At 38.9% G+C, this 13285-nt stretch overlaps 1 protein-coding gene across 1 annotated transcript; it reads right to left on the bottom strand.

Annotated features, from left to right (window-relative positions):
- Window positions 1-1175: 1175 nt before the first annotated feature.
- On the bottom strand, window positions 1176-5226 carry LOC141299306 (uncharacterized). The gene is made up of 2 exons (XM_073829661.1): window positions 5089-5226; window positions 1176-2659 (listed from the first exon to the last, which is right to left on the bottom strand). Exons 1-2 carry the CDS (start codon window positions 5171-5173, stop codon window positions 1857-1859), a joined length of 888 nt encoding a protein of 295 aa, XP_073685762.1. The 5' UTR covers window positions 5174-5226; the 3' UTR covers window positions 1176-1856.
- Between the last annotated feature and the right edge of the window lie 8059 nt (window positions 5227-13285).

Below are 13285 nucleotides of genomic sequence, written 5' to 3'. Positions count from 1 at the left end.
TAAAAACGTAGGCTTCAACTCAGTTAACTGGCTGAATTATGAGAATAATAAAACAATTGTTGGCTTTTCTGAGGTATTATGCTATTATTATAAAATGTTTTATTGACTTTTTTATTTGAAACGCTGATTTTTCGATTTTTATAAGACATGCTGTTTATTATTTGTTTAATTCAAATATTTTTTCATGTTTATTTCGTGCTGATGATTGATTCACTACAAATCAAAGAGCATAAAAACACATGTATTGTTTGTATTTTATCATAAAATTGACAGAATTTATAAGCTGAGACTTGTGTGCTACAAATAATGAATGGACTTGAAAACGTTAAATATTATTTCCAAGCATTTATACCGTAAAGCAAGCGCTGTTTGTTCCTTTAGCTATTTAACGAAAGCATAACGTTTTGTTGATATTGTGAGTGTGCACACAAATAAAAGTAGACCTTCTGCAGTTCCGAATGATGTATTACTCTTACTTGTATGAGCAAAAATAATGCCATATTTTAAGTGTTTTATGTCTATACATTTTATTTTAGGCAAGTCGTGTTGATTTGAGAAGGCTAAATAGATCAAACATGCTCAACTCATTGCCGCTGGCTGCTTGGTCGTTATACTTAAAAAAAAAAAAAGCTCATTATTAAGAGAGAAAGTTTCTCATTAATATGAGATGTTAAGTCACTATTACGAGAAACTTTCTCATTATTATGAGATGTTAAGTCATTAATATGAGATGTTAAGTCATTATTATGAGATGTTAAGTCATTAATATGAGATGTTAAGTCATTATTATGAGATGTTAAGTCATTAATATGAGATGTTAAGTCATTATTACGAGAAACTTTCTCGTTACTACGAGATTTATTTTTTTCAGAATATGACTATTTTGTAACTCATTATTACGAGAAAGTTTCTCAATATAATGAGATACTAGTCATAATTATGAGAAAGTTTCTCATAATTATGACTTACAGATTTTTTTTTTTTTTTCTCAACTGTGGCGGGAACGGGCTTCCATAGAAGATAGATATAATGGGTTGATGAGAAGCTATTTGTGCATAGATAGAGGAGGGTATGAAAATGTGTTACTGCTGAATACAAAAAAAAAAAAACAACTTTGAATGTAATGTATAATTAACAAGAAAATGAATGAAGGCCAACTGCTTAGGATTGTTTATTGTAGCAAATTAATTTCAAAGGAAACAGTACGTATATCTACTGTACATACAGGCTACTGGAAGCACAACAAAGAATGAACTGTGCAGATAAAAAAAAAGACCTGCACAAAACTAGAATAATATTTCTATGCTTCTCTTGATAAAGTCCATAAACGTAAACAGATATTACAACATTAAATTGAGATTAACTACAAAATAAGCTAAAATACACTTAAAATCAATGGGAACAAGTCATTTTGTTCAGTTTATGTCAATTCATTTATAATCTTCCAGTTACACTGTTGCTTTTATCAGCAAGGTGAAAGTTTGACTAATATTTTGATTCAGAGACATCCACACATGGAATTGAGTAACACCTCTTCATAGTCACAATTTGAGGGACTCTACTGTAATCGCTCAATATTTGAAACTACAGTAAAGCAGAAGGTCGGGTGTGGCCACAGGAGTACAAAAAAGAAAATCAAAAGCCTTACGGTGAAACATAAAGAGATGAAGGATGCATGAAGGTGATCAGATGTAGCCCACATTCAGCTCCAGTGTGAACATAGACTTGATTTCACACACCTTTTTTCTTGTTATACTCTTGAACAAGGAACACAGACCAAGTCTTGCATGACTTTTCACATGTATTTGTAAGTGTGATGGAAAATGTTTTACTACTTTGACTACAATTCTAAACCTCTACAAGGAAAATGGCAGTTTCTTCCCAGAATGAGTTTGCGAATGACGTTTCATGCTGCTTAGACATGTGAAACTCTTCTCACACTCAAGACACTTGTACGGTTTCTCTCCAGTGTGAACTCTCATGTGAATCTTAAGGTTTACTTTAACATTGAAACTCTTTCCACACTGTTCACAGGTGAAAGGTTTCTCTCCAGTGTGACTTCTTATGTGACTCTTGAGGCCTCCTTTATGTGTAAAACTTTTTCCACACTGAGGGCAGGTGAAAGGCTTCTCTCCAGTGTGAATTCTCATGTGCTCATCAAGCGTTATTTTCAGTATAAAACTCTTTCCACACTGAAGACATCTGAAGGGCTTCTCTCCAGTGTGAGTTTTCATGTGGACAGTGAGGTATTTTTTCTGTCTAAAACTCTTTCCACACTGAGAGCATATTAACGGCTTCTTTTCGATGTGAATTTTCATGTGAGTCTTAAGATCTCCATTTCGTGAGAAACTCTTCCCACACTGTTGGCAGCTGTAAGGTCTCTCTCCAGTGTGTGTTTTCATGTGGACAGTAAGGCATTTTTTCTGTCTAAAACATTTCCCACACTGTTGGCAGCTGTAAGGTCTCTCTCCAGTGTGAATTCTCATGTCGGATTTAAGGTTTGTAGTTTGTGTTTGTGGCTTTTTTTCTGGTGAGGAAGTCTTTTTATTCTGTGAGCAACTAATTGATTTTTGTTCAGTTTTGAAATCATGTTTTTCATTTTGATCTTTCTCTTCTGTTTCATTGAGATCTTGACTCTCCTCTTTCGGTGCCATCAGGTCTGAGATGAAATAAGAAAAATGTAAGTTAACAGCAGTTTAATGGCACAAAGCAACAGACATCAAAATATTTAGACTAGTGCTGGCAATCAATTAAAAACTAACTATTTGACAAGAAACAATTTCACATTGAATCAAAAATTAATCCAAATTAATGTGAAACATTGTACATTTAAAATAGGTGGCTTATTTGCATCTTTTTACCACATAGCCTATAGTTAATGAAGACCAGTCTCATTAATACAAATACTGCTACTCTATTAAATGTGTTTTCTTCCAATTTTAGCAATTAATTATAGCTATAATTAAAAAACATTATTTGTAACTTATATATATATATATATATATATATATATATATATATAAAAGCACAGAAATTGTGCTTATTAAAGTTTGTATTCTAGCGCTATTAGATCTTTTTAGAAACCAAAACTTTTTCCTCAAAGGGGTCCTATTATGCTTTTTCACTTTTTGAACTTTAGCCAGTGTGTGGTGTGTATGTTTGGGCATAAAAGATCATCTACACAGTTACAAATCTCAAAGTCTACTCCAAAGGGAGATATTTAGTATTTGTAAAAAAATCCCTTTTTAAGAACTACAACGAACGGCTCATTTGGACTACAGCGTTTGTTTTCCGGATGCTATGATGTCACAGTATCGCACCACGCAAATTTAAATCGTTTGCGGGTGTGGGATTCGCCTAACTTTAGCATGTATTATGGACAGCCGCTTTTGGGATGCTTCAGCGAGCCGCAGGTCGTCTCAGCTTTAACTAAAGAGTCCGCAAACTGCTCCAGAATCCATGCTGGAGCCACGCCTTTGACGTGTGTGGTTTAGAGGGTTTAAACACACGCAGAGTCGCAGCTGCTGTAAACACGAACAATGACTAGTGATCATCCGTGAACGCATTAGAGCCACGCCACGGCCGTTCGGGCATGTAAATAATAAATACATTAGCACAATAATGATAATCTCTTGTATCAGCGATCTCGCAGGCTGATGATAGGACCAGCAATACTGTAGCGGATTATTTACTCACGCTCCATGCATCCTAGGTGTAAATGACTTCCTGCTTTCAGACGAGTTACATTTAAAATAATACTGGCACTCCCAAGCTTTACAACCACATAGACGAAGTGTTTTTCTTCATCAGTCCAAAACGATCGATCCAGCACTCGAAATCGCAACCGTTTTGGTCGCATATGCTCCCAAAATTTAATCTGCGCGATCTTAAATTATATTTGGCACCATTTGTGCGAGTGCAAGAAACTGTTGTGGTGCGACTTGTTTTAATTTCTTTACAAAACTTTCGCTAGCCGGTAGTATACGCAACTACTGGACAGACTGCTGTGAGCTGATACAGTGACAGCCTCGCCGTTCTCTCCAACATTACAAAACCAATTCAATTTCATCGTTACATTCTTAACTTGAATGCAGATTTTAAATATTACCCGTCAATCACTGTCAATGACACTGACCTGTCAATTATTATTCACTGACAATGCGCTCCGCTGAAACTCGGAACCGGCCGTTTTTTCCCCCTCTCAACCAACCTCTGTTCCGGATTTGCACTGCAGTTAGGGGTGTGTGATATGACAATTTTTGATATAAAATGTTTATATTTCGTGCTACAGCGCTAATTCTGTCAAATACAATGCTGGCATTTATACAATATTTTAAACTGTTCTCTGATATCTACATAGAAGGTATATGGCATAGGAAAGGGCAAAAATTCTCCAGAAACAGTTTTACAGGTCCATTTGCAATCCTAGGATTTGTCCCTAGAATGAAACGCTGTAAATTCCACCTACTGTTTTAAAGGAACACTCCACTTTTTTTGGAAATAGGCTCATTCTCCAACTCCCCCCGAGTTAATAAGTTGATTTTTACCGTTTTGAAATCCATTCAGCCGTTCTCCTATTCTGACGATATGGCTTTTAGCATAGCTTAGCATAGATCATTGAATCCTATTAGACCAATAGCATCGCGTTCAAAAATGTCCAACGAGTTTCCATATTTGTTGTATTTAAAACTCGACTCTTCTGCAGTTATATCGTGTACTAAGACCGGTGGAAATGTAAAGCTGCGAGTTTCTAGGCCGATAAGATTAGGAACTACACTTCCATTCCGGCGTAATAGTCAAGGAAGTTTGCTGCCGTAATATGGACGAAGCAGGCGGAGTATTATCAGAAATGAGTTCCCAGCTAGTTTAGCATTTGCACATGTGCTGTGTGATATTACTGCTCCTGCTTCAGCCATATTGCAGCAGCAAACTTCCTTGACTATTACGCCGGAATGGAAGTGTAGTTCCACAATTTTTAGATACTGTTTTCATTGTTTTCTAATCAGGAGATACAGTGTTTAATGTTACACAAAATAACTGTTTTTTTTTTCCTGTATTTTAATAAGGATCAAATGAGTGAAAACTAACCTGTTTGTTCCTCAGTATCTTCATGTTTGACTCTGAATGTTTCTTCAATCTTCGTGTCTTCACTCTCCTCTTTAATAAATGCCATCTTTATAATAGTGTGTCAAATAGATCTCAGTTGTTTCAGCAGGAGTTTTTTCTGTGTTTGGTAGAAAGAAAAATAATGTAAACTTAATTTCTGCGTCCGTCTCAATCAGCTCACTAGTTTAGTAGTCAACCTATATTCAATAGATTCTACTTTCATTAAAACATTTGCTGTTTGTAGACGTTGTCCTTGCATGTTTGTGTTGTTCTCGTTGCATTTACAGTGTTTTGAGCAGCAGATGTCGTCAGCGAGCGGCGATTCGAGTGATTCAAAACAGTGAATCATTTTGTGAATCGATTGATTCAGTTGACTCGGAATTTCGAACAGATACGTTTCTATCAACACTACTCGACAATGACCGAATTCGTTAGGAAAAAATATTCCCTATATACAGTGCCACTAAATAAAGCATTAAAGTGTTGTATTGGCTAACAATTAATTTCACCGTTTCAAATGCAATTCTCTAAACGAGTTGCAGTGATTTAAACACTTTAAATTGTTAAAAGCACACACCTTTCTTCAGTTGATTCCCAGATGCAGGAGCGCTGAGCAGCCTTATGACGTCACATCTCCAGACCAAAATAAAAGTCTTGTTCGCTTAAATCAACATAATTTTACATTACAAAACAAGTATAAAACGGCACAGCTGTACCTAGAATAAATTGAAGGGATGAACTGCAGATATATTAAAAGACCAAAGCTATTGATACTAATTATCTTATTTTATATCTAATACATCATAACATTTGTGATATTCTCAACCAAGAATAATGTCCAGTATCTTGGTCTTCAAATTACAGGACTGGAAAGAATATATTTTTGAGAGATTTAACTATTATTACAAGTTATCTATTTAGCTGTCAGATTTCAGCAAAATGTACAAATCAATTCAATTCAATTCAAGTGTCAGCGCTGTTCACTGCATTAAATGAGTGTCATAAATGTCTTTGGCTGTTTTTTCACTGACACGCCCCCAACTTAGAAACTCTGGGCTTAAAGAACATTTCGAGTTTCCCACTCTTAATAACTTTGTGCTGGCGTTTATGTGCGTTCAGCTCATAAATACAATCTATCCAGCATGACTTGAATGCACCGTGAGTTCTATGATCCTATGAACCCAAGTATTCTGTTTAGAAAAGAAACAAAACATGTTTTAATGAATTTTATTTCTGGGGTGCCTAAATTTTCTATATGGCTTTATACAATTTTTTAATTCAGAATTAAGGGTGAAAAAAGGTCTGGGCTTTTTTTTTCTGGGAATGTTAGAAGCTCGCTTTAGAATTGAGCATGTCTATCATAAATAAACCAACTATTTACAGGCTTTTGTTGAAAAATGGTATGTTTGTTTTTATTTTTTTAATAATTTGAAGATTGTGTAAAGAATATATATTTGTCACGGTGCACGTAGTGATGAGCGCAACATGAAGTTGAAATAAAGAAAAGTATGAGTAATCCACAAGACAGAAGGCAGGAACACACGTACAAACCAGGTAACTTCAAAGCTGGACAATAAACTGAGAACAGACAAACTTATAAAGGGGTGCTGATTACTTGGACAGGTGAATGGAATACAGGTATGTGCCAAAAAATTAGAATATCAAGGGAAAGTCCATTTATTTCAGTAATTTGTTTTAAAAAATTGAAACTTGTATGTTAAATTAGTTCACTACACACAAAGTGAAATATTTCAAGCCTTTATTTGTTTCCATTTTGATGATTATGGAATAAAGATTAAAAAAAAATCCAATATTTCACAAAATTAGAATATTTCATGTGACCAATATAAATGTAGTCTCACTTAATCAGCTTGTGATTTCCATCAATGTGCCACAGTGCCAATGTTGCTCATAAACAATACGATTTTCTTTGTATGATGTTGGGTTAAACCCCTCGTAGAGCTGTCCCCAGTGGATCCACTGCTTTAAGCATTGTTAAAAGCCGTTATCATTGTACTCTAGTGGTATCGAAAGTGTTTGAAACAAGTAAAGCATCTGTTGTAGAATAATATTGATGAATGAATAGTTTGAAAAGCAAGCATTTTATTAGAGATATTTCTGAAAACATGAATGGGGTCAGGGGTGTCAGTATTTGGTGACAGGGTCATTAAATCCCTTCCAGCTGTAATGATTACTTTGCATCTGTTAATACCATTATATAGAGGCAAAACATTGCTCATAAGTTCTTAGCTTACACCGCAAGCTCGCAAAAAAAAAAAAAAAACACTAGCAACACTGTAACCAGAGTTATTGAACTGTCAAATTGTCACGATGTGTGTAGGAAATGCACAGAGACGAGGAGTAAACGAAAGTTCTTTAATAAAATCCACGCGGGGTAAACAACCAGGAACATCCAGACAGAATGGCACAACCAACGGGACTAAAACAATTTCATAAATGGCCATTTAGGTTCAAACAATCTCACTAATTTGATCCAGGTTTAGTGAGTCGAGATAATGTCAGCCCTTAATGTCGTCATTCATGGATCAAATTGATCCACCACAGCAAACAACAAATATATCTGTGCCTTTTAATGCGTTTGAGATGTTGTGTTTTCCCTAGTGCATAAAAGATATGTCACGGATATGTTCTTCATTAGTAAAAGTTAGAAAGTCATGCAAGTATTTTCTGTCAGGAGTGGGTAAGGCTTACAAGGATGAACGAACGCTGCTGTGTGCACTAAACAGACAGAATGTAAATAACACAGGCTTCTCCCAAAAGATAATAAGACGATGTACAAGAGGCATCATTGTGGAAAAAAATATTTCTCAGCTTTTATTTACTTTTTTTTTTTTTTTTTTTTTAAAAGAGGGCATGTCCAAAATTATTCATACTCTTTGCAAACTGTCACAGTCTATGGGAAAATCCAAAGTTCTATACCATTCCAAATAGTCCAAGCTGTTCTAAAGCATCCTAATTGCTCTGATTCATTGGGAACAGCTGTTTTAATCAACTCAACAGTTGAAAAACAGAAGCCCTTTGCTGTTGTTTTGTGGACAGTCATGGCTCAGACAAAGGAGCTCACTGAGGACTTGTGGCTGCTCACAAATCAGGAAAGGGCTATTAGACCATATCGAAATGTTTTGAAGTTCCAGTGGCCACAGTGCAAAATATTATAAAAAAATACAAGACGTTTCACACTGTGAAAAATCTCAGAGGTTTTGAGAACCTAATGTTTTGGGGGTGTTTTTCAGCCAGTGGACAAGTGAACCTAATCACAGTAAACGGCACCATAAAAAATTCTCAAAATCAACATTAGGCAGTCTGCAGAGAAACTTGGCTTTGGGCACCAGTGGACATTTCAGCACGACAATGACTCAAAACACACAGCAAAAGAGGTGAATAAATGGTTAGCAGATAAAAACATTAACATTTTGCAGTGGTCCAGCCAGAGTCCTGACTTAAATCCAATTGAGAATCTGTGGAGGGAGCTAAAGATCAGGGTGATGGCAAGGAGACCCTCCAACTTGAAAAAGTTGGAGCTCATCGCTAAAGATAAATGGGCAAAAATACCAGTGGAGACATGCACAAAGCTGGTCAGCAATTATAGGAAGCGTTTGATTGCTGTATTAGCCAATAAAGGCTTTTATTTATTACTGAGAAGAGTATGAATCATTTTGGACATGCCACTTTTTGTTCAAATGTAAATAAAAGATGAGTAATCTTTTTTTTTCCAGAATGATGCCTCTTGTACATCATCTTTTCTTCTGGAAGATGTCATATGCTAGTTGAATAAAAGTAACTTTGTCAGGGGTATGAATCATTTCTGGCTTGACTGAATGTGTCAAATAGCATGGTGATGATCCCAGGACAAAAAAGTATGGGTTGCTATATTCAGAGATGTCATGTGTTGCCTGCTCCCTAGCCCCTTATCCAACACCCTCCGAAAATAAGAGGAGAAATGTGAACTGCCCATGATTGTGTTTGCATGTTTTTTTTTTTCCACTTTTTGTTTTCCTCCAGTTCTGTTGTTTCTTCAGTGGGTTTGTCTTTCGATTTTGTGATCAGGGAACCCAAAGCACAAACACTTTCTTGAACACTTTTTGTGTAATGAGTTGTTGTGAGAACAATACTCAACAACCTGAAGATCGGTGTGGCCTCAGGCATAGTGCTTGCATTCTGCAATCTGGCAAAGCAAAATGTGGCCTTTATCATCTGACTGCATGAGCATTGCCTGACGAACAGCTTTTAAGACATGGGCAGAGCAGATGTACAGAACAATGAATGCTTTTGGTTCCTCAAACAAATGTTGGCATTGACAAATGGCATATGCTATGTCAAGATATGACAGCACATTGTCTTTGTTAAATGCAAGCGAAACACTTTGCTATAATATGTTATTTCTGTTGTAGACTTACTCATTTGCTATGAAGACATTGGGCCAGACCTCAGTGACTGGTGTCCAGTCCAGTGTGCATTTCTGCAGGAGTTGCATCACGTGGGTCATGATACGACCGATGTGCTTTTTTAACGTCACTTGAGATTCTGATACTGGAACAAGCATGGCTATGTTTTCTATGTTGAACTCCACTCTTGACTGTAGTTTTCGCTGCCTCACGAGTTTTAAATTGAGGAGTGTCAGCTGATTCAAAAAGCCCATGTTGGGTTGAATCTGTCTTTCGTGTATCACACGATCAATGGCGTCCTCCACCGTCATGTCATGGTGGATCATCAGATATGCCAGGAAAAGTGTTGAGGAGCGGCTGACGCCTTGAAGGCAGTGGACCAGCACCTTATCTGAGGAAACAAACAGAACGACACTGTAAACAAAATCATTCACAGACAGTTTTCTCTGTAAAACACTTGATAAATGGCCATCACTGAGTCTGTCCTGTGTACGTCCATAACTGTCTGGTTTGGTTAAGCTACTAAATCTGACATCAATACTGCCCTTCAAAGGCAAAGCGCAGTAACTACACATTTGGTCAAAAATGAGTTAAGGCTTAAAATGGACTATGTGACAACTGTTTTGTCTTGTGGAAAATTCTCCTGGTTAAATTGTGCCCAGTTCCAGAGAAACGCGTTTTAACATGTTTGACTAGCTGGTGTAAAAACTTTAAAGGCATTTTTCTCAGTTTCAGTGTTGGCGTAGTTACTGCACTTTGCCTTTGGAGGGCAGAATATACTACAATGGACAGTTAGGACTGCTGAGAGGATTATTTGTGCTCCCCTGCCCAATCTCCAAGATCTTCACATCTCCAGAATGAGGAAAATTCACACTCAGCCCATTCTCGCTTCAAACAAAGCACAGTTTTTTCTCGCCTCTATATTTCTACTTCTGTATATAATGCATTGTTTAATGTCAACACTATGTCTGTACTGGAAAGTCCTGTCTTAACGTCCAATTCCTTGTGTGCGACCCACAAACCAACAACAACTGAAGTCAGCTGCAGTAAAGGCCTGGCAAAGCACCACAAAGGAGGAAACCCAGTCTATGGTGATGTCCATGAGTTCCAGACTTAAGACAGTCATTGCCTGCAAAGGATTCTCAACAAAATATTAAAAATGAACATTTTATTTATGATTATATTTATTTGTCCAATTACTTTTGAGCCCCTGAAAATGGGGGGTCTGTGTTTAAAAATGGTTGTAATTCCTTAGCATTTTATGTTATATTTTTGTTCAACCCCTTGAATTAATACTTAAAGTCTGCACTTTAATTTCATCTTGATTGTATCATTTTAAAACTATTCTAGTGGCATACAGAGACGAAATTAGGAAAAGTGTGTCAGTGTCCAAATATATATGGACCTGACTGTATAAACAAAGTCTAGAAGGTTAAATATTTGGTTAGGTCCAAATGGAGGAAATTACAGATGTGGTAACTGCAATCATTGCGAGAATATGGTGAAGATAAACACATTCATTAATTGTAGTACTTCATTTGTGTTGTATCGGTTAGAATGTCCTTGTGGTTGTTTCTACATAGGAATGACAAAAAGGAAATTGAAGCTGAGATTGGCAGAACATAAAAATGCTATACGAATCTGCAATCCACATTACCCCATGGCCTTACATAACAGAGATAAAAATCATGGTAATTCCGGTTCATTGAAAATAGTGGGCATTGAGCATGTTCCGGGGTCAATTAGGAGAGGACATAGAATTGACCATATGCACGGATTACTTCCTTGTTTAGTCAAGCTGTCACGTTGAGATAGAGGAGATCTGGGTCCAAATGCAGGTGAGGAATTGTTTAATTATAAATCAAAAAACAAACAAACAAAACAAAAGGCCAACACGGCACACACAACAGGAAACCGCCGCGTCCGGCACAGAGAAAGCGGTCACCGCCGCGTCCGGCACAGAGAAAGCGGTCCCCGCCGCGTCCGGAACAGAGAGAATGGTCACCGCCGCGTCCGGAACAGAGAGCGCGGTCACCGCCGCGTCCGGAACAGAGAGCTCGGTCACCGCCGCGTCCGGAACAGAGAGCGCGGTCACCGCCGCGTCAGGAACAGAGAGCGCGGTCACCGCCGCGTCCGGAACAGAGAGCGCGGTCACCGCCGCGTCAGGAACAGAGAGCGCGGTCACCGCCGCGTCAGGAACAGAGAGCGCGGTCACCGCCGCAGCAGGAACAGAGAGCGCGGTCACCGCCGCGTCCGGAACAGAGAGCGTGGTCACGGCCGCATCAGGAACGGAGATAGCGGTCACCGCCGCGTCAGGAACGGAGATAGCGGTCCCTGCCGCGTCAGGAACAGAGATAGCGGTCTCCGGCGCGTCAGGCACGGAGATAGCGGTCACGGCCGCGTAAGGAACCGAGACAGCGGTCGCGTCCGCGTCAGGAACAGAGATAGCGGTCTCCGGCGCGTCAGGCACGGAGATAGCGGACACCGCCGCGTCAGGCACGGAGATAGCGGACACCGCCGCGTCAGGCACGGAGATAGCGGACACCGCCGCGTCAGGAACGGAGATAGCGGACACCGCCGCGTCAGGAACAGAGGGCGTGGTCACCTGCGCGTCAGGAACGGAGTTAACGGACACCGCCGTCTCCCCACGGAAGAGCCTCTCCGCCCCCACCGCAAAGCAGGGACGCATCTGCGCAGTCTCGGCCCTACGAGCGTCCATCTCAGCCAGGCAGGCGTAGATAAACTCGAAGCGAGTAGCCGACGCCGCCTCAAAGGACATTCCCGCCGTGTCGGGAACAGAGCGGGTGGTCGCCGCCCCCAAACGCGTGTCCGCCGCCGTCAAACGGGGAAGCTTCGCCTCCCCGAAAAAAGTCCTCCCCGCTGGACCCATCTTGGGAGTCTGCATTCTGTCACGGGTAAGAAGGATGATCTGGGTCCAAATGCAGGTGAGGAATTGTTTAATTATAAATCAAAAAACAAACAAACAAAACAAAAGGCCAACACGGCACACACAACAGGAAACAAGGCACGAGCTAGAACACTGATACATGGAGCAAGGATACAGACCAACACGGTAAAACAAACCACACAGAAGACAGGTTACAGGAAACAATGCAGACTCACAAGAGTGGCGGGAGAGTGGAGATTATAAAGTCTGTGGTGATAGTGAACAGCTGTGGAGGAAACGAGTGTCATAATCAAAGACAACAAGACAGGTGTAGACAATCAGGGAAGTGCAGTGCAAGATGAAGGGAAACAGCGACCTCAGGTGGCTGAGGGAAAACCCGCAGCCCAGAGTCATGACAATTAATGCATTAACTATCAAACATGTACTAACATTTAGTTAAGGCTGCCGTTATTCATCCATGAATCCGTATGACTCCAGTTGTAGTTAAGGATAGCCCTTTGTTAGTTCATAATTAGTTAATTCCTTGAATAATCATTAGTAGGTGATGAATTAAGTATTAATTTAGGCATTAGTACATGATTATTCATGTACCCTTATTGTAAAGTGTAACCATTAATCCTATTCTTGATACTCAGTCACTTGCCTACATAGTCATGAACAAATTTTTTAAATCTTGCAATATTTTAAAGCCTTTATTATTTTCTAACTCTACGGCTGTGAAATAAAATGTACTTCAGGGACTCACTTTTTATTCATAAAAAAGGCATCGAAAAAAATGTCTTCACGGAAAACAACGTCTATTTATGGAATTACCCATATAACTAATAGATGGCAGCAGAGGATTATTTATTGTGCAGCTGCCTTT

The sequence above is a fragment of the Garra rufa genome, chromosome 23 (genome assembly GCF_049309525.1).
Source record: "Garra rufa chromosome 23, GarRuf1.0, whole genome shotgun sequence".
NCBI classification, from domain to species: domain Eukaryota; kingdom Metazoa; phylum Chordata; class Actinopteri; order Cypriniformes; family Cyprinidae; genus Garra; species Garra rufa.
Note: the sequence above shows the minus strand (reverse complement) of the source record. Positions and strands in the feature narration are given on the sequence as shown.